Source organism: Octopus bimaculoides, chromosome 8, assembly GCF_046866305.1.
Source record: "Octopus bimaculoides isolate indiv1 chromosome 8, ASM4686630v1, whole genome shotgun sequence".
NCBI classification, from domain to species: Eukaryota; Metazoa; Mollusca; class Cephalopoda; order Octopoda; family Octopodidae; genus Octopus; species Octopus bimaculoides.
The window spans coordinates 98938328-98965972 of record NC_142935.1 but is presented as its reverse complement, the minus strand read 5'-3'; the positions used below and the strand labels follow the sequence as shown (position 1 = coordinate 98965972).

Sequence of the window (27645 nt, the reverse complement as noted above, 5' to 3'; positions counted from 1 at the left end):
CCTTGTGCCAAAATTTGAAACCAGTACTTATTCAATATTTGTTTTATTTCTTTCCTTAGAATAAGGCTCCTTTGCTTAATGCCAAGCTGAAAGCATTTTTAAATACTAAAGATGGTGAGTTTCAATCATTTTTATTTCATAATTATCATCACCCTGTTCGTTACATCATTAATTACCATTTTGTGTTCGACGTGTTATAATAGCTTTATGTTTTTGTTGTTTTGTTCCCAATCAGTTCTGACTCAGCAGATCTGCAATCAAGGGCAGTCTAGCTGCAACAATGTCTTCTTTTATTCAGACCCAATACATTGGGAATTATTCTATCCAGTGTCATCAGCATCATCATCATATGTTCGTTTTTCTTTGCTGGTATGGATTGGATGACTTTACGCTGGGAGCTGGCTCCCTTGTCTGTTTTGGTTTGGTTTCTACGGTTGGGTGCCCTTCCTAATGTAGCTACTTTACTGAGTTACTGGGTGCTTTTCCCATGGCACCATTCACTGACAGGGTCACCAAGTACCTTGCAAGACAGAAACCCGTCAACTGGGTGATGGAGAGTAGTATTAAGGGGTGTTCCATTGTGCTCGTTGTCTACCCCTTGCTTGTTCAGAGCCCACCGTATCACACAGTAGGGTTCACTTATCAAAGGCTTTCTCCAGGTTAAACACCAAGGATAATGGTTTATTCTTAGCCAAATACTTCTCCTGCAGTTGTCTGATTATAAAGATGACATCAGTGGTGTTCCTCCCCAGCACAAAGCCAGACTGCATTTCATCTAATCTGATTCTGTTCTTAATTAATTGGGCAATAACTCTTTCTGTAACTTTCTTGACCTGGTCTAGCAATGTGATGCATCTCCCTTACCTTTGTAGGGGCTGACTATAATATGATGACACCAATTCTTGGGGGACGACACCTTCCTCAATAACCTCGTTAACTATATATTGATAAGTCCTTTCCTTCTTTTTTTTAAGTTGAGTGTGATTTAAAGGATATTTGTCTATTATTTCTAGTAGGATGGGTGACCACATAGAAGTTCCTTTTATCTTTTACTTGTTTTAATTTCTGGGTTGCAACCTCAATAGTAAAAGTGTTTTTTGGATATTTCTTAATTAGACGTTCTTTGTTTTGTAAATAAATAGTTTTTCTGCTTAATTCTTGCAGGACATTTAGCTGCTGTGTTGGTGCATGAGTTTCTGGAATTTTTTAATATGGAATTCACAGAAGTTGTTTTTGATGCCGAAACTGGAGTGGTAAGCACCTTCTTGTCCATATTTTAATAGTGTTTATATCATCATAAGTCCATATATTTGGAAACAATAATGAAAAACAGAGTCAGAAAATTACTATTTTTAAATCTGTATTTTGAAATAAAAACATGAAATTTAATATCAAAAAAATTTTTCATGAAGATATGTCTAAAATAGTATTGTATTAAAAATATATGTAAATATATGAAACGTGACATTTTAAAAATTTGTTAATTAATGCATCTTACAATCGTTTCACGAACGTATTGTCATTATAATGGAATCCATTGTTGATACATATTCATACACAATACTTCCGCTCGTCAGAGATGGAGAAGGTAAAGTTTTTATAATATATCGAATGTTGTTTTAAAATTAGAAAAATATATGAGAAAGTGTTTTTGAAAAATAGATTACTGGTTTAGATTTATGCAGGTAGACTTTGGTAAGCTAAAAACCTAGAAATCGCGATACACAGATAATGTTTTGAGCTAAGTGGGGGTGCTAGATTCCCTTGTTTGTAAATATAAGGACACAGATCATGTCGTATAGCCAGCTGGAGACGATGTCTCCTGGGGCTAAATTACAGCAACATTCGTCCTAAACCAGGACTGCCATGTTATGTTGGCAAACAATCTTTACTCCAAAAAATTGAGTATTTATAAATGTTTGGATGAATGTATTGCCCTAGTTGTGCTAAATAGTTGTGGTTTTTGCTGTTTAGTCTGAGGTCAGCCCCAACTGAACAGACCATAATCAAAAGCAGTCCAGCTCTGACTAATGGCTCTTATCTTTCCAGACCACATAATCCTCCAGTGGTTCCTTTTGAGGGAGATTTAATTACTATTTCTAGCAAATGGAGTGACCGCATAGAGGCTCCCCCATTGTCACAGGGTTGATTAATTGTTCTTATGTAACGAGAAGAATCCTTCACCGAGTGTTTAGCTCAATTGATTTAACCCTTCAGCATTTCATTTCTGGCCGAAATATTTTTACCTGTTTTATGCTCAAATCAGCCTGATCCAGCCTGTCACACCTAACCTTCAATGTTGTTCTAGAAATAATCACATTATTTAAACCTTGAAACCACAAGATGATGCATGATAACTTTAAAACAATGTGAATAAATAAGCATTACATTCGACAGAGTAATTTGAATGCTGAAGGGAATGGAAGAAGTGACTTTCATGCCTTTCCCACATGTTTTAAGGGAATAAAAAAATAACCACAACAAAAAATGTCAAAAGAATTTCTTTTTGTCCAATTTACCATTTCCCTTTCTCAGAGTCCACTCTGTAGAGTGGTTGGCATTAGGAAGGGCATCCAGCTGTAAGAATCTTGCCAAAACAGAAAATTGGAGCCTGCAGCAGTCCTTTGGCTGCCCACCTCCTATCAAACTGTCTGACCCATGCCAGCTTGGAAGTCAGGCATTAAATGATGATGATAATGTTTGGATTTCATGATTTACATTGAATTAGGAATATTTTCCCTTTGGAATTGGTGTCTGGATTTTAGTGTTGTTTATATAAATCTTCTTTTCTTCAGAATTTTGATAAAGGTCAGAGAAATGTTTTGCTGAAAGATCTTCATCTTCCCAATGATTTTGATTCTGTCAAATCTTCCCCAGTTTTATCTCAAGCAATTAAACAAATTGGAAAACATGCAGTTGCTGAAACAGATAACAAAAACCAAATTGTTCCTAATGTAAGTCTTTTTTTTTTTATATTAAATCTGTGCAAGTGGAATGTTATTCTTTGAAATTTAAAATTGATAAAACTGAAAAGTCTTCACAGGCTAAAATAAAACCTTAGCTTCCTGCTCTTTGGGTGCCATGTCCAGAATGTAAGGCATAGGGGATCATGTCCTGCCACAATTCCCTGTTCTTTGTACTCTGTAACAGTTCCACTTCCGGAGGTTTAATGGCCCTTTCTTCCAACCGCTTCATCAAGCTTGACATCCATATCATCCTTTAACCTTTTCCTTTTAATCTTTCCAGTCATCACTAAATTCTCCAGACCCTTCTTCCTCATCACACGACCAAGAAATCTCGGTTGCTTGGCCCTTATCTCATGAAGCATTGGCAGAGTCTGTAAAAGACTTTATTAAAACTAAAATTGAAAGCAGTAAAAGATTTAAAGGGGTGGGTGGGTAGAGAGAGAGAGAGACAAAAAAGTTTGGTTTCAGATTTGAATTCTATTTTCAGATCTTAAAATGAAACTTCTTGTCTATCGAGTTCAGTTCCAGACAGTATCTTAGTTTTATCAGTTTCAAAAATGTTTAACCCTAAAGAGTTCCTAGTTTCACTGGGTTGGGTTTTAGCCATGTTTTGTTATGAGAAGTTCAAAGTTTCTTGCACGAATTCTCTCATTTTAAACTTTATAAAAAAATTGACATTGAAATTTAGTGAAAACAATATTTTAGTAAAGTGGTTGTTTTAAACATTTCAAATATATTGAAAATAAAGAATTATATTCAGTTTTGAAATCAATATTTTTAGGATTATTTTGACCAGAAAATCTTTAAAATATTCAGTTTATCAAGTTTTTATGTAAATCTTTCTGATATATTTAAATAACTATTTTATGTCTAAAGTATATAAGCAAATTATTTTTTTCTTTGAAGGGCCTTCCTGAAAGTTGTATAGCTGAAGCAAAGAGAAAGTTTGATTTGTATGACAAGGTAAATTATTTAAGGCCTTACTATGGTATTACCATTGTTGTGGTGCCAAAGACTGGGTCTTTGATTTGTTTGTGCCATATTCATCAGATCACTCTTAACATTCCTTCTTTTGTTTGTGAATTATTTTACATTCTTTTTTCTTGTATTGTGAAAACGTCTGCTTTTTCAGTGACATGTATCAACTATCTCAACTAAATGAAGATTCTCTTCCACTTTTTAAAATTTATTCCAAATTCTCTTATTAAAGTTTTAGTATTTAATTAACGCAGAAAGATAGTTGGTTAATTGCATGCAAGGTTGTGTGTTTTTGCTGTTACTGTAATTTTTATGGCAGCAGTAATTGCAATACTTATTATGGTTCTAATAATGGTAGTAATAACGAGAAACCTAGTTGAATGCCTTGTGGTGTTTGTTTTGTCTCTGTGTATTTAGACGTGTGGCTTACTGGTTCGGGTGTTGGACTTGTGATCATAAGATTGTGGTTTCGATTCCTGGACTGGGCAATGCATTGTGTTCTTGAGCAAGACACTTCATTCCATGTTGCTCCAGTCCACTCAGCTGGCCAGAATGAGGAGTCCTGTCCAGGGCAAAATATATGTGCCATGGAAACCAGGAGACTAGCCCTTTATGAATCTATATGACTCGGGTAAGGAGATTTATGTACTCAGAGTTCATTTCTTTGGAGGGTTCATAAATAAAAGTATGAATCTGGAATTGGTGGGCTTGAGTCTTTTCTGTTCTCTCTCTGATAGGCAGCAAAGTGAGAGAAAGGCAGGGACTCTTCACAAGCCACAAAGATATATGACGTTTAAAATATTTTGGTAAACTCTCTCCAAAATCTTGATGATGTTAAAAATGGAGTGAACCCCATGTCAGGGGAGTGGGTGTGTACTCATTAGAAAAATGCTCACGAAAAAGGTTAACGAGGCATTTATTTCAGTTACTGCCACAATCTTTCATTTTTCCTTGTTCTGATTAATCAATGCAGCATCGATAATGTTTCATTATCAACAATGCTCAATATTTCTTTTATTTTCTTTTCTTTATTAAAGGCTCATCAAGAGACTGTAGAAAAAGCTGATGTGACAAATATATTTTGTGAACTTTTCCCTCATTTTCATCGGTGAGTCACCACTTCAATAGTTTCTTGTTTCATCCATCAATTTCGATGTTGCTGCTGGTTTGAGTTAATTTTTATTTAATGACATTACATTTATTCCTGGTATCTAGTTTAACAACAATGTTATTGGCTTGCCAGCCCTCAGTCGAACTGTCCAACCCATGCCAGCATGGAAAGCGGACGTTAAATGACAATGATGATGATGGTGTTCATCAGCTCCTGTCAAACTGTCCAACCCATGCCAGCATGGAGAGTGGACATTAAATGGTGATGATGCATTTTTTTGTGTTTCATTGACTGGGATGCTTTTCTGAAATTACAAATTGGCATGTCTGTAGATTGCTTTTCTGATGTTAACTTCCCAGACGAGAACAGGTTCCCCATTGGTAAACCAACGCCAGGCTTTCACATACACAGCTAGAACCAATTGTTCAGTTGTATTTTTCAGTTCACACTCACTGAACTTCAGTTTGTAATTTCATTACAAAAATGTCGTTTTATTTCACTTTAATCAATAACATGTTATCACTTTACTGCTACATGTTAATCTTAAAATTCCAATCTCAGTAAAATATAAACCATTTTTCTAAAATTTAATGCTTTTTGAAATTGTTCTGTACAATAATACGACAGTGAAAGATAGAAAATAGTCTTTTTTTTTTTCCCTCTCTCATTAAAATGTTGTCAGTATTACTCGACTAATTTTGAAGTGATTTTGTTTTGGTTTCTTCTTCTATAGAAGTATTTTGGAAAGATTTGTGCAAGAAGAATGCCATAATGCTGAGAAAGGCAACAACCAGAGTAAGTTGGCACATTTAATATTGGTTAATCTACTGAATTCTGTTGATACTTCAGCTCAATATCTAAGAAACAATACACACACATACACACAGTTATACGCACACGTAGATGTTTAACTCTATATAAATCGGTGGTTCTCAACCCCAGCTCCTGGGGCTGCATGTGGCCCTCAGGCATCCTACTGGCAGTCCCTGATGCTCTTCCCTCTATAAATATACTCTTTTATTTGTTTCAGTCATTTGACTGCGGCCATGCTGGAGCACCGCCTTTAGTCGAACAAATCGACCCCAGGACTTATTCTTTGTAAGCCTAGTACTTATTCTATCGGTCTCTTTTGCCAAACCGCTAAGTTACGTAAACACACAAGCATCGGTTGTCAAGCGATGGTGGGGGGAGAAACACAGACATAAATATATACACACACGCATACATACATACATACATGTCCTTATATTTTTGAACAAGGGAATCTAGCATTCCCACTCAGCTGAAAACAATATCTGTATATATATATTTCGAACAGGAATTTGGCAGCGCCACCTCTAGCCGAACAATTATCCTGTGCTGATGAAGGGAAATAACCCGAAAATTGCGATACACAGATATTGTTTTGAGCTGAGTGGGGGTGCGAGATTCCCTTCTTCGAAAATATAAGGACACAGATCATGTCATATAGTCAGCTAGAGACGATGTCTCCTGGGGTTAAATTACAGCAACATTCGTCCTAAACCAGGACTGCCATGTGATGTTGGCAAAAAATCTTTGCTACAAAGTACTGTTGCTGAATATCTCACGTTGTGAGATTTACATATAGTAATTTTCGATAGGGTAATTTTAATATTACTTCAGTTATAGTTTGTTGTGTCTGGGGAGAGTCATTTTCTTTTTGTGCCTTGTAACTCCCATAAAGAATCTTGCAAACCAAATCCCAAAACGAAACAGTTATAGTTTAATATTTACAAATTATCTCACTTAAGGGTCATTCTGTATTTTATTTGTGTGTGTGTGAGACAATATCTGTCTCTTGTATCATTTACTTGTTTCCATCATTGGACTGCAGCCATACTGGAGCATTGTCTTGAAGAATTTTGTTAAACAAATCTGCCCCAGTACTTATTATTGATCTCTTTTGCCAAACCACTAAGTTATGGGGAGGTTAACAAACCAGTACTAGTTGTCAAGCAGTGTGGGGGACAAAAGCACACACACACACAAGTGGACTGCACACAGTTTCCACACATGGCATTGGTTGGGTGAAGGCTGGAGTGGAAGATACTTGGCCCAAGGTACTGTGCAGTGAGATTGAAGCTGAAACTATGTCTGTGCCTATGTGTTTTTTTTTTTTTTTTGTTTTGTTTTTTTGTATACGAAACAACCAGATTATTCTCGTCTTTTTCGTCAGTGTCGAACTGATTATCACATTTGCCTGTTTGTGATCCTGAGTTGTCTGACTTGACTCTTCCGGTTATTTTTGGAATGTTTGTTCAGTATTCTGAAGGCCTTAACGACTCAAATATTTGAAATTATTGATTTAATTCTTAATTTTGGTCAAGAGAGGATTGTGTGTCAGTTCCTAAAGGACATCTGTTATGATTAGTGGAACCAAACACAACTGGTGTAGTTAAAAAAGGGGGCAATGGTGGTTGAAATGGGGGAATGTTGGACTTAAAACCTTCTGTGATTTGGTTTCAAACCCTGTTGGAGTCAACATTGCTTTCCATTCCATTGGGGCTAATTAAATAAAAGCTAGGGACATACAAAGCTGATCTAGCCTACATGCACCTCCTGATGAAATTGTGGTCTTATATTGATGTGAGACATTGTTATTGGGATTGGTGAACAGCAGAGGTTAATGATACTTTTTGCTCACCACCAGGCATTCATAAAGTGACTTAAGTAGTATTTTAAGTACGCACACACACACACACACACCTTGATTATCTGAACGAGACAGGTGGGCAGGCAGTATTTTGTGTGGATAAACAATAGAATCCAAAGAAATGAGGGATAATACTCTGCAGTGAATAGGATGGAATCGGAATAAATTTAAAATGAGGAGAAAGAAGTTCTCTTCTACCTTCTTCAGCTTCAGAAGAATGAATTTTGGACAATGTTTTTTTTCTCTAGTGTCACTGATACTGCACGAATCGTTTTGGTATACAGTAATCCCTCACCTATCACAGGTGTTACGTTCCAAACCCCTCGTCATAGGTGAAAATCCACGAAGTAGAAACAATACTGTACTATATATTTTTTTATATTTTTATAATTTCATCATCATCATCATCGTTTAACGTCCACTTTCCATGCTGGCATGGGTTGGACGGTTCGACTGGGGTCTGGGAAGCCAGGAGGCTGCACCAGGCTCCAATCTGACACCCGCACAGGCTGAAATTGTCTGGTTTTTATGGCTGGATACACTTCCTGACATTAACCATTTTACAGTGTGTATCAAGTGTTTTTTTACATGGCACCAGCGCCTGTATATTCACAAGACAAGCACCTCTCAGCTGAGAGAGGGAATGAAACTGAGGGATTAGAGAGGGACAGAGGTATCCCTCTTACTATCAAGGGGATAACTTAGCTCCCTCAATTGAGAGGAAGGTGGGAAAGTGTTAGAGAGAGAGATAGTCAGAGTGAGAGAAAGAGGGCTTACCCACAAGGAATGGTGGGGACAGAGGGGGATGTTTAGAGATAGCAGAGACAGTGAGTGAGTGTTGAGAGAAATTGGAATGGCTGTAGAGAGAGAGAGAGAGCAAGTGAAAAAAGAAGTGTCTCAAAAATCCAACCTGACTCTTCTATGCAAAGTTTGTTCTATATTATATTCTTTAATGCAATAAAAACATGTTTGCCCTGTATATATATACGTTGCTGAAATTGGAGTGAGTCTCATGTGTTGGTATGTCTTTTCTGCTGTCAGTTATAATAATTTGATTAAATTACATATTAAGGAAGATCACTCTGAAAATATTTGTTTGAATTATTCTCCTTGCCAAGCTATGTTTTTTTTTGTATTCTTTCGTATGAAGTCGATCAAATGTTTCTGAATATTTTTTATCGACAACTTAACATTTAAATCTACTCAGATCTCTTCAATCATTACTTTTTTTCTTATTGAGAATTACAATGACACCAAATAGCTTTCCCTTCTGTCTTTCTTCTGTAGAAATGCATTATCTTTTAATCGATATAATCCAGTTTATCGTGTACAGCACACCTTCTCTTTTATAAACCATCTTTTGCTATAGAGAGACCGTCCTTATTGGCATTGTCTTTGTTTTATATTTCGTGTGCAAGATTCTTGATGTGGATACGTGTGTTGAAAGAAATACAATTAAACCTTGGGAGAGGCATTATGCCGGTAATAAACGCACGCAAGAGTGCAATGAAATAATTTAACAAAAAACTATATAAATTAATAAAGGACTGAACCAGTGCGTGTGTTTATTACCGGCATAATGCCTCTCCCAAGGTTTAATTGTCTTTGTTTTATACGCAAACTGTAAATATTCATATTATTAACACAACGTTTAGGTTGATATACCCTCCCAGAGTTCTTGTGCGTATGTGAAGGGATTGTCTTACACGCTGTAAAAGCCGTAGTTTCAACACAGCCTCGGATCAAATCATTGACAAAACAAATACAATTTGCATTATTTTGACTAATTCCTGTGAAGTATGGGAGATAACTCTTGATATGATTTTGAATTATAACTCCAAAATAACGTTAGTCTCCCTTTAATTTGCCAAACTAGTTTTAGATGAAACACTACTTTATTAAGAGGTTTCCTTTGTGAATTACTAGATTTTCTTCTGGCTGGTTGTGACTCTCCACATATAAAATGAAATAGGCTGGTAGCAATCTTTACGTTCTCTGCAAAATAATTGGAATAATTTCTCATGATATACATTGACGGTATTCCGTATGTAATGAGGATTTTTTCTGTTTATTAATTTTCGGCCTCTGTGCCGGCGGCATGGAAAAAGCACCCACTACACTCTCAGAGTGGTTGGTGTTAGGAAGGGCATCCAGCTGTAGAAACACTGCCAAATCAGACTGCAGACTGGTGCAGACTCCTGGTTTCCCAGATCCCAGTCGAACTGTCCAACCCATCCTAGCATGGAAGGTGAACGTTAAATGATGATGAAACGATTCAATTCTCACCTACTTCAAATGAAGATGCAATATATAAAAATCAATATCGGTAGTATATAAATGACCATTATATGATGCTGTGTTCTGAAAAATTAGGTAGAAAAGGAAGAAATAGAAACATGTGTCATACTTCTGATGTATTTTAGTAAAAAGAATTGATACTTGAATTTTAGGGGTCAGTTGAAAGAGTTGAAAAGTCTGAGCAGTACGAAAGTTAAACAGACGGATTTTGAGGACTCCTTCTTTTTACATGTTTGAATTATTCACTTTTATTTTAACAATTAACTTCACAGTTTGATTCAGAAAGATATAAACAATCTAGAGTTCTTGTATTAATTAGTAAAATAAGAAAATATTGGTCATCAACTAATTTATATTTCTGGCGGCATAATTATTTCTAGTTTAGGTATTTAAAGGTTCTTTTGCTGTTTTTTTCTTACTGTTGAATACATTGGAGGGGTACAACATCTCCCTTTAAAAAGAGTATTTAAAGACATAGGTATTCCATCAACATTGTATTTCATAGATAATAATATCTGGAGTTGCTGCTACTCACTGAAATATTTAAGACTGCATGTATTAAATGCATTGACATCCACATTTCCTGTGGGCTGACCCCACTCAGACAGTCTAGTTTCTTGACAGGTTGAACCAAGTCAAAACAGAAAGTCTTCACAATGCCATGTTTAGTAGGAATGCCAACAATGACTTTGCTGAGATAATGAGAGAGAGACTTTAGGCTTGACATACTAGAAATAGCAGCTCTATCTTCCTCAAGATACCATACTGTCTTATATAAGGAGAGTATATTTGACAATGTTTTCCCTGTTACATTGAAGGATGTGATGATCACTGGAATGGCATTGATAAGGGTCTGCTTCATCGATCAAAGTTAATCTGAGACTAAACAACATCAATCATCTAAGGTTTATGATTTAAATGGTATCTCTGGATTCTTTAGACGTTGCTGTGTTTATCGTTTGATGTATTTGTGCAGGAAACCGTATTATCATGTTAAAACTTATTTTACCAGCAGATATTGTAACTTTGACCTGGTTAAGGAACATCTCTCTGGTTCTGGAACTCTTTGGTCCAAGAACACAAATGCAAAACCAAAAATTGCTAATTCATTACTAAATATTTATATTTATCTGGAAGTTAATTTATTAACTCCCCCCCCCAAAAAAAACAGAAAAAAAAAATCTCATTATCTGGACTTGGAAATTTTCTCCAAAGTTATTTTGTTGTTTTGAAATTCTTTATTTTCGTGTGATGCATGTTTTTTTTGTTTTTGTTGTGTTTAGCATTCAGTTTCTAATTAACATCGTTATTTCTAATTATTTGTTTTATTTAACATTAAAGAACCCATCTCTGACTGTTTAATAAACTATTGGTTAATCATTGTAGGATATTTTTGTTTGATGCCCAAAGGTAAAGTTGTTAGCATGGTTTTTCCGCATCTTATAACTGCTTTTTGCCTCCTGTAGAGCCGACATATATCTATGTATGTATGTGTGTGTATATGTAATGTAAGTGGCTGTTACGTTTGTATGGTGAGTAGCAATACGATCAGAGTTTCGAGTAAATTTTTTTTTGTCTGTACAGCAGTTCTGAAGAAGAGGCATGTTTCGATTTCTCCATTCCTGTAATGCATGCTGTGTCCTGCTTTTCATTACTCGTAATCTCTTGATGCCATCCATACTGAAATTTGCATTATATCAGTCTTGCAACAGCTTCTGTCGTACACAAACACACACACACACACGGACATGTGTGCGTATGTATGTATATATATCTATGTGTCATCATCATTTAATGTCCATTTTCCATGCTGGCATGGGTTGGATGATATATGATTCAGTTCATTGAGGATTGTACAAACTGCATGATGTATATAGTTCAGTGTGTGTGTGTGTGTTTGAAGTTGGTGATTTATTCTACTGTTACACGAAGAACTTCAGATGATGCTCAATCAGATCAAATGTGGAAACTAAGTAAATCACTGACCTTCAGCCAATAAATATACTCAGCAGCATCTATTTCGAGTATTCTTTCTTATGCACACCTTCGCATTATGTGTGTATGTGTGTGTGTTTTATGATTGGTTGGGCATGGTATGGAGAGTACGTATTGTCTTTTTGGTTTTGTCTTTGACAACTTTTTGCTGCGTTGCTTGGATTAAAAAAAAAAGAAAAATTCATTTTTTAAAAAAATTATATATTTATGCATCCAAAATGAACTCAGACCATTCGGTAGCATGTATTTAAGCAGCAAAGCTGAATAAGGATATATCAAGTAACAACTTGTGATTCATTAAAATCATCTTTACTTCCAGAGAGGGTTGAACAATCAATAGGTGGCCATTGGTGCTGACTGTAAATAAGAAGTGATAATTGCAGTATTAAAAATATCAATACTAACTAAATTGTGATGGTGCATGGGAAAGTCCATTGGATGTTGATAAATTAGCAACGGAGAAAAAAAACAGGGTCAAAGTGAAAACAATGAAGAAATACAGTTCTATATTTAAGAGATGAAGAATTATTTACATTTGACGGATATTTGTCTTCAAATTGTTTGATGTTAACACAACGTTTCAGCTGATATACCCTCCAGTCTTCATCAGGTGTCTTGGGGTTCTCATTCCTAAGGTATTTTTCGATGTTGTTGTTGTTATTATTATTCTTCAGGTCACTGCCTGGAATTGAACTTGGAATCTTGGGGTTAGTAGCCTGCACTCTTAACCGCTACGCCAAGTGAAGAAATAGGTCTGCACATCAAGTTTCATTTTTTTCACAGAAATACATTCTGTATTTTTCTCAGCTGTTCATTTAGTGACATCCGATAAGGTTTCCCCATGCATCATCACAATTTTGATATATTGTCGAGAATATTCTTTTCTACTCTAGGCACAAGGCCTGAAATTTTTTTTTGGGTGGGTGGGGCAGTCAATTAGATTGGCCCCCCCCAGTACACAACTGGTACTTAATTTATTGGCCCTGAAGGATGAAAGGCAAAGTCGACCTCGGCGGAATTTGAACTCAGAACATAAAGACAGATGAAATACCGCTAAGCATTTCACCCGGCGTGCTAACGTTTCTGCCCGCTTGCTGCCTTATATTGTTGAGAATATTGAAATGTCTTTTGATAGTTAACGGTTTGCTTTCATTTCAAAAGCTGATGCATTGAAAATCCTATTTTGTGCCAAAAAGACGAGAGCATTTGCCTCCAGTTCGTATTGCTTTTGCTATTCTATAATTTTGTTTTATGGCATTGCACAATCATATATAGATGTGTAGTGATACACACATTCCCTCCACAATCAGAGATCAGCACCTCTTGGAGGGAACATATGCAAGGGCTAGACGTGGGATGAAATGGTGAGAAAGGATACAGTTGTCTGTTTTAGTATGGCTGGATGTCCTTCCTAATGCCAGCCACTTTAAAGAGTGTACTGGATGCCTTGTATGTGGCACCAGCACAGGTGTTTTTTACATGGTACTAGCATAGGTGTGTGTGTGTGTGTTCAAGAGGTAAATATCATTTAATAAACATGGGATTTAAATGTGAAACATTGCAGCTGTAAAATCTCTGATTTTAATTCTTGTTGTTGTATTATGTATCTCTGTTCTGGACTAATGGAACTGTTCTTGCAGTAAATAATTGCAGTCTTTTAGACATATAACCACTTTGCTGTTTAATTATGATTAATCTAATTTTAGTTGTTGTTATAAAAGTATTTGTCACTTTTGGTTCCCGGAATTGTATTGTCTGTGATTCCTAGATGTAGGGTTGGGTTGTCTTTGAGATTTTGTTGACTTTTATGTAGCTTCCATTGACATTCTGTCTGGTCTCAAGAATTGTTGAAATATTTCACAATTGTTTCACATTATAGTTTACATTCAATACTTCAATGGACATTCTTAGAAACACAAAGACATACTTAACCCTTATTTACATTTGACGGATATTTGTCCTCTCTTGTTTGTTGTTAACACAACGTTTAGGCTGATATACCCTCCAACCTTCATCAGGTGTCTTGGGGAAGTTTTGAACCTGAGTTCTCATTCCTAAGGTATTTTTCAATGTTATTATTATCATCATCATTATAATTATTCAGGTCACTGCCTGGAATCGAACTCGGAATCTTGGGGTTAGTAGCCTGCGCTCTTAACCACTATGCTATATGCTCGTGACCTGAATAGTATTAATAATAATAAAAACATTGAAAAATACCTTAGGAATGAGAACCCAGGTTCAAAATTTTCCCAAGACACCTGATGAAAGCTGGAGAGTATATCAGCCGAAACGTTGTGTTAACAACAAACAAGATGAGGACAAATATCTGTCAAATGTAAATAATGTACATAGTTCCTCATCTTTTAAACCTAGAACTACACTGAACCCTGTCCTGCTGTTATAGCCTACACATAGTCTCAACCTGATTCTTGTTAAAATGGTAAAGATGATAAATGGTAAAGATGATAAATGGTAAAGATGATAAAATACTAAAAACAGACAACTGATTACATTTTGCAGCTTTGTAGTCAAGTGTCTTTATGACTCCTCGTTAATGATGTCCCCCCCTGGCTGTGGTTTACAGTTTTTAATTGCCCCCCCCCCCACCAATTTTATGAGGAGGTAAGCATGTGATGAACCCTGTCCTTCACATTGTAAACAAGCGAGGCCTAGACTCTTTGCAGGTGAGGAGATTGTGTTGATGATATCCTTTGGTTGAAGAGTTTACCTGAATGCAGACAATGAGAATGATTTTGGACAATCAGACAGGTGAAAGTGATGAGGAAACTAATGATTCAGATGAACAAACAGTTGTTGAGAGGAAATGGGCCTCTTAATTCTTATTCTCCTGAATTTTGTTTCACTGTCTCTGTCCATTATTCTTCCTGCAATTGTTACTCTTGAGCTTTGTGAGTAACCATTTATTTTTTTGCTCAGGAACCCAGGTAGAGGGTAAAATTAGACACAGGGGTCCAGGTCTGAGAGGGTTAAAGACATAGACACGCTTAAAGACCTTCATCGTTGTAAAAACTGACTGAGTAGGTGAGGCCATTCATCTGTCTTCTCCTAGGTTATGAGTTCAAACCACTTCAGGCATATTTTGTGTTTGTTTTTGAAGAGAACACTCTAGTTTATGCGACGTGTTACCTGGATGTCGGTAATTAATGTATCAGATCACCTGAGAAGAATGTTATATTGGTAACTTGTTTTAGAGAGGAATTATTTCTCATTAGTTTGTCTAGAAATCAAAATTCTAAGTTTTCCATTCCAGGTGAGTAGTTTTCCATTCCAGGTGGGCAGTGGGTTTATTCCACTTCCTCCTTCTATTGTTGCTGACCAAAGCAGCACAGTTTTCTGAATTTGACCACCTCCTCAACATCAAATGTGAATTCCTAAATTTTTAGCAAAAGATTTTGAGATGAATGTTTTCCTCTTTGTCATCCAAATCTTGCTTTGAACCATTTCAGTGAGAAAATCAAAAACGTATTCCAAACTGATGACAACCATTGATAATAAAAGATTAATCTAACCATGATAGATGAATATTGGCTTGAACTAGTCAAGTACTTTCGAGTTTCTCTCCCAAATTTTTAAACACGAAATTGGTTTTTAAACTCTGCATCTAAGAAAGATTTTCATTTAGTCTTATAATTCTTCTGTTATCAGGAGAGGCAGTTTCTCTTGTTGTGTCATGCTTGAGTAAGTTGTGGTTAATATTTTTGTTTATATTTTGGCAATAAATGTGTAAATGTCATCTATTTGCATGCTTTTGTTGTCGAATGCATATATGTGCTTGATAATAACAATAATAATAATAATCGAATCTCCTTCGCTAACATCAGACTAAGGTTGCATGAACTGTATTTCATTAACAGCACCATTATCTGTTGTTACAGCCTGACTAGAGTATTACACTACGCACGCACGCACGCACACACACACACACACACACACACACACACACATAAATAATATGCTATTAAGAATTGATGAGTTTGGTAAATGGCAAACAGTTACCAGAATGTAGTTCCGTTTTGGGTTAACCCTTTAGCATTCATATTCTCCTGACAAAGGTAATACTTATTTATTCACATTGTTTTAAATTAATCATGTATTATCTTGTAGCTTTGAGATTGTAATGATGTGATTGTTTATTCTTGGGAATTACATTGTAGGGTAGGTGGAAAGTGCCAGATCTGGCTAGTTTAAACATAAAACAGAATATTTGGGCTGGATGTGGGGGGTTTAAATGCTGAAGGCTCAAATGTCTTGTCAGTAAGTATACATAAAATGGTTTCCGAATGAATTTTGTTTCTGTAATCAATTAAATAAAATTCTGTTTGAAACTGTACAAACTCCCCCATTGTTTTGTAATTTAAAAAAAAAAGAAATGTAATAAAGTGATTCCTTTTATTTTTGTCTTTATCTCAGATATTAACTTTGACGAGTTCTTAACTATGTACAAGCACCTGTTTGAATATTGTAAAAAGGTTGTCCTGAAAAGTTACGTTTTGGAAGAGAAAAATATTGGTGAAACCCCTGCTGTTAAAAATAACAAACTTCCTGCTGTAAATAATTCCACAAATAGAACTTTGGACCATAAATTGGGAAATGGTTTTACTAAGGTAAAAGAATAATGCATCTCTTTTGTTGTCTTTGAGTGTTTAAATGTTTAACCTTTATCACTGGAATTTCCTGCAACAGGTGGTTTTGAAGAATTTCTATTTGAAAGACAAACTGGATGAATTTGATAGTTCTGTAGAAGGAATTGCCAAGAATTGCCCCAATTAAAGACGAGTTGGTAATAAATATTGTATCCTGATGCCTTCATTTGGCCAACAGGCATTTACGGTTGCAAAGGCATGGGCCCTGGACAAATCTGAAGAGAAATGTGGGTGTGTGGGAGATGTTACGAGTTTCTTAGGAAGATCATCAGTCAAATGAATCGGTTGTTAGAATAAGTAGGTGAAAGACTCCTCCTCCTGGACTTTGTGAAGCAAAAAAGAAAAGCTCATTAAAGCCATATTTGAAGAGGCAGACGTTTGGAAAATATTATCTTGGAGGGAAAAGTAGTGGGTAGTAGATCAAGAGGCTGGCAAAGAATGAGTTGGTTGGACAGGAGGGGGGGGGCCAAGGCAGCTGGAGAACTTGCATCTGATTGGGAAGATTTTTGCTGTAGTTTCAACAACGTGCTAGAGGTGTCCGATACATGATTCTTTCAGCCTTTTTTTTTATGAGAACTTACATTTGAATGATGTTGGGTGACATTGTAAATATTGGATCATGAAGGAATATATTTTGTTGGAATTCAGAATTGCAGATCTCTAGGAGTTGTTCCAAATTCCAGACGTGTGCAGGGATGCCATTCATACTGCAAGCTTTACCATCCTGGATTGATTTGAGGGCATCTTGCAGTTCTTTCCAACTGGACTGGTATTACCCTCAGCAATTTCTGGAGGTTTACCTCGAAGATGTTCAACGTGTACCCTGGAAGCTTGCAATATTGTACACCATCAAAAAAAGGCAATAGATAACTAGAGAGACAGTTGATTAATACCAATATCCAAGGAAGGAAACTTGGCTATTACAAAGAACTGCTGTGGCATTACACACTCTCCCTAATTGCAGTTAAAATCTACCATTTGATGCTATTGAAAAGAATCGGTCAAGTTTAAGAAAATTCTTCAGAAGAATCAAGAAAAGATAGCAGCTGTACTATTTTTTCGTATATTTTACAAAAGTTCGATCTGAAGAGAGAAAATGCAGCAAATATTGTTAGTTTATGGCATTCCTGGAGAAACTACGAATTGCTATAATCGTGTCATGTCAGAACACTAACGCTGAGGCTGGTTCTGTTGAGGAAAACATTAATTTCTTCGAGATTACTACTAGGATACCAGATGTACACTTTACAAAAGCAAGGGAGGCAACTCTGTTGTTAAGTCAACATTATTAACTCCCTTACATCAGCCTTTAACCTTCGATCGTTGTTAAAAATTTGTTATTTCGATGTTGACACCCCCCCCCCCGTCCTTCCACCAGTAATAAAATAAGCGAATGACATTCTGCAGTCGAATCAACACAATGCAATCTGAAGGTAAAGGTGCCTCTTAAAAACATCAGGTACACATGTTTAGTAAAGAAATGCTGTCAAATTTTCATTGTTAAAATTTTACCTCTTGAAGCATCCTCCGTAGTCGAAGTAAACTTTTACTGCAGAAGCATCTTAAAACCTCGGAAGCATCGTCTTTTGCCAATATTTCAATGGGCAAAAGATGCTGGATGTCATTCTGTGGTCGTCTAATGGAACCCAGATATTAACAAAGATTAAAGTTGATGGAAATTTAATGGTAGAAATATTTGGTTAGAATGAAATGAAAAAAAAACATTTAAGAAAATGAAGAAAAATATTCATAAAGTAGTACTCCAGCATGGCTTCAGTGACTGAAACCACTAAAAGAATAAAAAAATGTGGGAAATATTGAAGAATATGGAAAATAGATTGTGAGAAACAGCTTAAAGAATTGATTTTGTTACTGAGATAGAAAAAAGAGAGATGAAAGACATCGCATCACTGTGATTAGGTTTGTGCTAAAGACTGAAGCAAGTTGCTATACAAAACCATTATAAAGTCTGTATATTTGTAGATGTCTGTATCTATAAACTATTTTGAGTTTGTTGCAGTAGGGGAGGGGGGGAGTGTTGCTGGTGTATTTGATTAGTGTGACTAGAATCCAGTTTCGTTACCAGAAAAGCCCTTTAATTAAATACTAATCTCTGTTTTTCGTGGGTGTGTGTGTACACATTGGCATTTAATTAAAATGGTAATGGACAGCAGACTTGCTATCAGGTTACATCTGTTTATGGTCCGAGTTCAGATTCACTTGCACAAAAGTGAAAAAAACAAAAACACCCCACAATGTCGGCTTGGCATAAATTCTATTTGTAGAAATGGTTTACCAAAGTACATAATGTAGAATATTGAAGCTGATCTGACTTTGTCTCTGAAACCTCATTCTCTCAACACAAGAAAAAGTTTTATAAAATATCTGACTTTGATGAACATCAGCTGAATGCAAAAGTATATTGTTTCACTCAAATAGGAAACAATTAACCCCTAAATAATAATAATAATAACTTTCAGACTCCTTGTTTATGTTTGTAGAAGTTGGGATGTGTACTTTCTTACTACAAAATATTCTGTTCATTGACTAGGTCAATATTTTGAACTTTCCTCCCACCATCAGCTAGTTTCCCCTTTCAGCTCATCTTTCTGAGATTGGAGTACGAGTCGAGAACCCTGGTGCCAGAGTTAGTAAAAAGCACCGTTGCTGGTGCCACATGAATAAAGCAGCCAGTACACTCCGTAAAATGGTTGGCATTAGGAAGGGCATCCAACTGGAGAAACCATTCCAAAACAGACAATAGAATCTGGTGCAGTTCTCTTCAGACTGCCCGACCCATGCCAGCATGGAAAATGAATGTTAAATGACGATCCTCCCCCAAGCAGCAGCAATTTGTAATGGTTGTTCCATTTTGTAAAACTTCCATTGTTTTATATATGTTGCTATGTTTTGTTTGTTTGTTTTGTTTTTTCGTTCTAGATGTCATAAAATAGCCAAGTGCCACAACCAACACACATAAAACAATAGGTAAAACATAACGTAAGTAATTGGGAAATCATCATTATACGTCTGCTTTCCATGCTAGCATGGGTTGGACATCTGTGTTTATACCATCTCGGACTCAGCAACCATCAACAACCTACAGTGACGAGGGTTCCAGTTGAACATCTTGCTCATGGAGTTAATGTGCAAGTGGCTGAGTATTCCACAGACACATCTACCCTTAATGTAGTTCTTAGGGAGATTCATTGTGATGCAGAATGGGACAAGGCTAGCCCTTTGTAATTACAGGTACAACTCATTTTTTGCCAGGTGAGTGGACTGGAGCCATGTAAAATAAAATGTCTTGCTCAAGGACACATGCTGCCAGGGATCGAACTCACAACATGTATTTATATACACATACACACATGACAGGCTTCTGCACAGTCTCCATCAATCTGGTTTTACTCAGAAGGCATTGCTCAATAGGAGTCCAGGGTAGAAGACACTCGAAGAACTATGCAGTAGGATCAGAACCAGAATTATGTGGAACTCCTTAATCACTTGTCTGTCTGTGCCTAAACAGCTCAGTCTACCTCGCTGTAGGCAGATACCACAAACTGCATATGCTTCAGTCTGCGCAAATGCATCGTCCTCATCATCACCACCAGTTGCACTATTTGTAATACACAGCACTGAATTCTCTCTGTAAGTGTATAACTTAGAGAGAGATGGGTTTTGTCCATATTTACTTGGTCTTGGATTAATTGAACCACTTCAGTTCATTAGAAGAGGTATTTGATGGCTTGGTTGAAGGGGTACCAAGGAACTTGATCAACCAAGAAATTGTCTGTTTGGTATCCAGATACTGTTTTGTGCCCCTGTTGAAAATATTTAACTCAAAATAATCTACAACACCTTATTAAAACAGTTGCAGCAACATTCTTAATGTGCTTCATTTAGAAAATTACTATTTTTAAATCTCACAACGAGAGATATTCAGCAACAGTACTTTGGAGTAAAGATTGTTTGCCAACATAACATGGCAGTCCTGGTTTAGGATGAATGTTGCTGTAATTTAGCCCCAGGAGACATCGTCTCCAGCTGGCTATACGACACGATCTGTGTCCTTATATTTATAAACAAGGGAATCTAGCACCCCGACCCCTCAGCTCAAAACAATATCTGTGTATCGTGGTTTCTGGGTTATTCTGTGCTGATGAAAGGAAATAACCCGGGAATCGTGATTCACGGATATTGTTTTGAGCTGAGGGGTCGGGGTGCTAGATTCCCTTGTTTGAAAATATAAGGACACAGATCGTGTTGTATAGCCAGCTGGAGACGATGTTTCCTGGGGCTAAATTACAGCAACATTCATCCTAAACCAGGACTGCCATGTTGTGTTTCATTTAGTTTAATGAGCTGAGTTGTTTTCCCTTCTATGAGAATATTCTTGGAAAAGGTTCTGTGTATAAGCACCAAAGCAAAATCTTTGGTCACTAAATCTTAAATGTGAATATTGAAGCAGGCAAATGGAGACGTCTTTTATATATTGGATTTCTTCTGTTTTCAATCAAATATTCTTTTAGTTTTCTTGTCATCAATAGATAATAGAAATAAGGTTGGTTTTTTTTTTTCTCCTTTTTCTTTATTGGTAAATGTTTCCCAATATTGATCTTTCTATATTGCGTGATTTCTTCTCTGAAAGAGGAAATAGTCTATTAATGATTCAGTCATTTTATGGCACTGGAAGAATTTGTAACTGGTCACACAACATAGAATGTCTTTGTTTGCATTTCAGTGTGTGTAGATGTATGTGTGTGTGTGATGGGATTAATAACAGAACTATTTGACTATCTTTACTTTCTTTTATATTATTCCTAAATATTTACTTTTGTTTTTGTTGTTGTGTATTTAGACATTCGATGGAATTTCCTGTTTTTTAAAATTTTCTTTTTCTTTATTGTTTTCTATTTCATTCTGGTGTTTGCTGTTCAGAATTCCTATTCAACCTCTCACCTGGGTGTGTTTTCTATGAGGGTGAGTCCAAAAAGTAATGCCATTTTGTTTAGGACAGGTATAATTACCAACACAGGAACATGTATCATACATCAAAATGAAGCTGGTCCTCTGTGGATCACATTCCTACTTCTCAACATAGTCACCGTTTCTCTCAATAGCAATGTTCCACCTTCAAATGAGAGCATGTATCCCTGCCTCGTAAAATTCTGTTGACTGTTCTTTGAGCCACTTCTTCACTATAGTTTTCACTTCCTCGTCACTGGAATAATGTTTGCCTCTCAAACCCTCTTTCATGGGGCCAAAGAGATGATAGTCCAGTGACAATGATAATCCAATGACGAGGAAGTGAAAACTAGTGAAGCAGTGGCTCAAAGAACAGTCAACAGAATTTTACGAGGCAGAGATACATGCTCTCATTCGAAGGTGGAACATTGCTATTGAGAGAAATGGTGACTATGTTGAGAAGTAGGGATGTGATCCACAGAGGACCAGCTTCATTTTGATGTATGATACATGTCCCTGTGTTGGTAATTATAAACAAAATGGCTTTACTTTTTGACTCACCCTCATAAATAGAACTTCTTTGTTTTTGACTGTCACTGATCTGTTGATTGGACAACTAACTACAAAGTGGTTTGTAACTTCGGCACAGAACCAACTTTTATTAGGGATTGGTGAAGCATTGGGGAGTCATAATCAGCTGCATCACCCTTGCTGTATTACTGGTACTTAGTCTGTTCTTTACCTTTGTACTTAAGTGACCTGTCATCTCTATGCTTGTCCTTAATATAATCCTCCTCTTGTCACTCCTAATATACATCACTCCTCTGAACTCCCACGACTATTGCTCTCTACCCATAGCTCCTCCCCTGCAACAATATTTGAGCACACCTACGATCAAAAACATTCCATATAACCATCCCAGCTTTTTCAGGACTGTCTAAGACTGGATTTTTTTTTTTTTTTTCTTGTTTAATGTTGCTGAGTGTAGTTTGAGAGGTATTTGGTTGTTTTTTCTAGCATGTCAAAAGACCACATAAAAGTCTCGTTTTCTTTAAGATAGCATTGGTGAAACTAACTCTGAGTGTAGATATTATTATTATTATCATCATCATTATTATTATTATTATTATTATTATTATTTGCTTAAAAAATAGATTTACAGACAAATTACACTTGGTGTTCTTTTTAAAAATATTGCTGTTGGGGATCACAGACTATGTCAACGAACACAAGACTCTGAATCTTTGACACAAACATAAAGGTAGCTCTGCCGTGTGTGTGTGTGTGTGTGTGAAACAGCAAGTCACAGAGTTCTCCATTGACAAGCTTCAAGTATTTGTGACTAGGTGTCTCTTGAACATCCTCAGGGTGGCGATGGCAAAACAAACTCTCAAACAGAACCGGCAACCCCTTGAAACCCAGATCAAGAAGAGTAAATGGGGTTTGACTATGGGAACCCGTTTCCAATATTACAAAGCTTGGAATCTGTTGGGAAATGGAAGCATAGCAGACCAAGAACAACATGGAAACGGTCGACAGAAATTGAAGCATTGACGAGTTGCGAATAAGGAATTGGTTTGTTCTTTTGTATGTTTTGAAAATTAAGGAAATGTGTTTTGAATAAAGTTAATGTTCCTTTTTTTTTTTTTTTCGTTTTAATGAAATGTTGTCAACCTAATATGTTTGTTTGCTTGTCTCCAACAGTTAGATGGCTCTGTGAACAGGAAAGCAGACTCTTTCAGTTTATCGTCTGATTGGAACAATATCAAAAGCTCTGACTCCAAAGCTCTCCCTCAACAATCCTTGAACAGTTTATTGCCAGAGACGCCAGAAGACGACCCTTTCTTCGATGATCCCTTTCTACCTACATCTCCCGGACTCAAAGCATTAAGTCGGTGAGTGGTTTTATGTCGTGGCTTTAGTGATTTGTCCACTTCGATCATTTCATCACTTTGTTTTTTCAATCTATTGACTTTGTTTTCATAATATTCAGCTTCACCACAGAAAAAAAAAAATAACAAAAAAAAAAGCAAAAAAAGAACAATGTTTACTAATTTTTGGAACCTGATCATTTCCAGATTATATTTCATTTGGTCAATTTGTTTTCATAACTCTAAGCTGCTTTCTGTATGAGAAATCTATATTAATTATGTTTTATGAAGAACACTGTTATAATTAGTGTGGTGATGAACACCAGGATTTTAATTGGCAGATAATTTCATGGAAGATTTTCCATTAAATCTGCACAAAACTGTTTGATATTCTTTGTTTACATCAAAGTCCGACTAGAACCAAGTGGAATCCCCAATAGTTTTTATTGTTCCACACCAAAATCTTCTCTGTCTTTGACTGAATTTTAACCATCGAAATTGTTTGCAAGCTAATTATGTCTACAAATACAGCCCTGTACCCCACCCCGTGTATTGTTATACACTATACCAGTGGTTCCTAATCTGGAGTCCACCGACTCCTGGTGGTTTGCAGACCCCTGGTGGTCCGCAAAAGGTAGTACCTGGTGGGGTCAGTGAACTAAATTGAAAATTTCATATGTATGTATGCATAAGGAGATGCATATTAAAAGGGGTCCGTGGGGAAAAATCAGATAAAGCGGTTGGGAATCATTGTTGGGAACCACTGCACTACATATTCATCATCGTCATCATCATCATCATCATCGTCGTTTAACATCCACTTTCCATGCTGGCATGGGTTGGACAGTTTGACTGAGGACTGGCGAGCCAGAAGGCTGCACCAGGCTCCAATCTGATCTGGCAGAGTTTCTACAGCTGGATGCCCTTCCTAACGCTAACCACTCCAAGAGTGTAGTGGGTGCTTTTATGTGCCACCAGCATGAGGGCCAGTCAGGCGGTTCTGGCGACGACCATGCTCAAAAGGTGTTTTTTATGTGCCACCTGCACAGGAGCCAGTCTGGTGGCACCGGCAACGATTATGGTCGGATGTGCTTTTAACGTTCCACTGGCACGAGTGTCAATCAGGCGGTACTGTCATCGGCCATGTCAGCCATTTTGATTTGATTTATTAAGTGCCTTCATTATTTCTAGATTAATTCTTATGAGCACTGACCTTGAAATTGTTCAGTCTTTTATCTGAATGTTTATTTTGATTGGTTGGTTGGTTTTTTTTTTTTTTCTTCTTCCCCTTTACCATCAGCCACGATGACATATGGTTGTGATGCATGTGCCTGGTGTACCCTTAGCAAACTGGTAGTCATGATGGGTATACTGGGCTTCGTATATTTGTATCTCAGTGTCACTTAGATGGCATGCACTGCTCTCTCACTCAATAACAATAATAATGTGTTTCTAAGCATAAGGTCAGAAATTTTTTTTTCTTGGAGGAGGGGGTCAGAACTATTTGATTTTATTTGCTCCAATACTTTCGTTGGCCCTGGGTGGATGGGATGCGACATTAACCACAGTGGGGTTTGAACTTAGAATGTAAAGACTCCCAAGAAATACTCCCAAAACATTTCATTCAGTTCTCATTTGATTCTGTTCTGACAATGCTCTTACAATAACAATGATTTCTTAGTCAAGTAGTGGGGGTGGGGGGTCAGTTATATTAAATGTCCCCTTCCCCTAAATTAGGGGCCTCGTGCCAGTCTATTTTTATTTTTATTTTATCAACCTTGAAAAAATGGAAGGGGATTTGAAGTTAGAATGTAAACAGCTGGGATGAATACCACAAGGTATTTTATTTGATCCCCTAACAATCCTGTCAATCTGCTGTCTTTAATGATGATGATGATAGTTTCAAATTTTGGCACAAGGCCAGCAATTTTAGAGAGAGTGGGTGTCAGTTGATTACATCAACCCCAGTACTTGCTAGCATGGAACATGGTTGTTCAATGATGATGATATTTAAATGTGTGCATGCGCATGTGTGTGTATGTGTGTGTATGTATGTGTGTGTGTGTATGTATATATAAATATATATATATATATATATATATATATATATATATATATACACACATATATATAGAATAAGGTTTAAGGTGAAAAAGCACAGAAATTTTGTTTCTGTAGATGATTATTTAATCCGTACACACAAACATGCTTTTTTTTTTTTTTTTAAACATTAGTCCAATGAGAGGTTTTGGGCTTTATTTTGCCCCTTTGATTAATGAGGCCCCAATGTAATAAATGTTCTGCTCAGATTTCTACGTTAATCTGCAAGATGAAGGGAATGACCATTTAGTTAGGTCTTAGCCATTCATCAGCAAATCTCTAAAACAGACTCTAGATATATAAAGACACACACACATCTCTTCTCTTTGCACTGCTCTACCCATCCATGTATCTCCTCCTACTCAACCTTTCTTCTCCTCCTTCCCCGCTGCCCTTATCCTTTTCTTTCCTGTTACCCTCACACTGTCTATATTAATCTTTTCCTCTGCCATGTTCTCTCTCTCTCCTTCTCTCTCTCTCCCTCTCCCTCTCTCTCCCTCTCTCTCTCTCTCTCTCTCTCTCATCAGTAAATCTGTTGTAAAACTCCATTAAGAACTGTTTCAGATCCTGATGAATCTTTCGATCCATTCTGGTTTCATGGGTCCCATCTTTTCAACTCCCCCCATCACCATGGGGAGAGTATTGCACCCCTTCTCTCTCTCTCTCTCTCTCTCTCCCCCCTTCACACAAATCCCTCACATTACTCATTCCCACTCCTTCTCCCTCTGTCTCCTCTACTCCTACCACCAACTCTGTTCTCTCTGCTATTCTCATCAGTATCATCCCCTCACACTAACGCTCACCTGTCCCTCATCGACTGGCTCTCTTTTCTGCTTTGTAAGCTGTAAGGCAACTCCAACAGTGCTGGGGCCACAAAGAACATCCACTACAGTCCTTAAATGGTTGGTAATTGATTTAAATAGCAACAATACAGGGTTTAAGAGGACTCTTTAGTCTTGCCGAGGGTAAGGCAGCCTCTACAGTGTTGGTGCCAACATAAAATGCACCCAGTCCACTCTGTAAAGTGGTTGGTTTTAGGAAGGGCATCCGGCTGTAGAAATCATGGCCAAAACGAGAGATTGGAGCAAGGCAGGGTCCTCTGATCCTCGACTCCTTTTGAACCCTCCTACCCAATATGGGCATAGAAAATGAACATGAATTATTACATACATACATTGTAAAATATGTACATGTATAATTTTGAATTTACAAAGGGATGAAAAAGTATTTGACACATAAAGTAGTTTTATTCATTTATTTGAGGCTGAAAGGGCTTCTTTCTGTCCCCACCCCCTTCTCTCTCTCGCTCTCTCTCTCTCACACTCACACAACCTGTAGCTTTTTCTCTTATCTAAATATTGGATTTTGAGAAATTCTTTACAAGGATTAGAAAAATTTTTTCATTTTTTTTACCAAAAGTTTCAAAAAAAAAAAATTAATGCAAGAGAAAGACAAAAACCACTAAAATTTTAGTAATAGAATTATTTCTTTAAGAATCCCTGTATTTTTGAAGAAGGCAGCTTTTATGGTTAGTCAGTTCTTAAAAAAAATGTCTTTATTCCAGAAACTGTTTTTGTCGCAATATTGATATTTCCATTTTGTAATTCTTTACAAATTCATTGAAAATAAAAGAAAACAAACAACGAACAAAATAAACAATGTACCAAATTTTTTTAATGAGTTTATGTGTGTGTTTTTTTTTTTTAATTACACATTTCCTTTTAAAAATAAATTTGTCCTCAAAAATATATTTTATTTCTATATTTAGAAATACTTCAGTTTCCTTATTTTTTTTTGTTGAATCAATAAATTTTTTTGTTTTTCTTTTGTTGCCTGCTGTATCAGTTATCACACACACACACACACACCATTAGCCCTGTGAATGAATTTGGTAGATGGGTGATGGTGCCACGTAAAAAGCATTAGTGCCATGTTAGGAGCAGTGGTGCCAGAATGAAATAGTAACCAAAGGGGTCCATAGATCAAAAAAATGGTTGATCCACTGATTTAGGACAAT

At 36.6% G+C, this 27645-nt stretch overlaps 1 protein-coding gene across 2 annotated transcripts in view; it reads left to right on the top strand.

Moving 5' to 3' along the window:
- Positions 1-27645, top strand: part of LOC106868208 (uncharacterized) — a 60642-nt gene that overhangs the window by 3262 nt on the left and 29735 nt on the right. Inside the window, exons 3-11 of one of the 2 annotated variants that reach the window (XM_014913374.3) lie at positions 60-114; positions 1165-1253; positions 2796-2954; positions 3873-3929; positions 4982-5052; positions 5789-5850; positions 11414-11437; positions 16457-16650; positions 23362-23552. In XM_014913374.3, the coding sequence (XP_014768860.1) occupies positions 60-114; positions 1165-1253; positions 2796-2954; positions 3873-3929; positions 4982-5052; positions 5789-5850; positions 11414-11437; positions 16457-16650; positions 23362-23552 (902 nt within the window). The remainder of the gene's footprint in view (positions 1-59; positions 115-1164; positions 1254-2795; positions 2955-3872; positions 3930-4981; positions 5053-5788; positions 5851-11413; positions 11438-16456; positions 16651-23361; positions 23553-27645) is intronic. The other variant, XM_014913382.3, reaches the window with a different exon arrangement.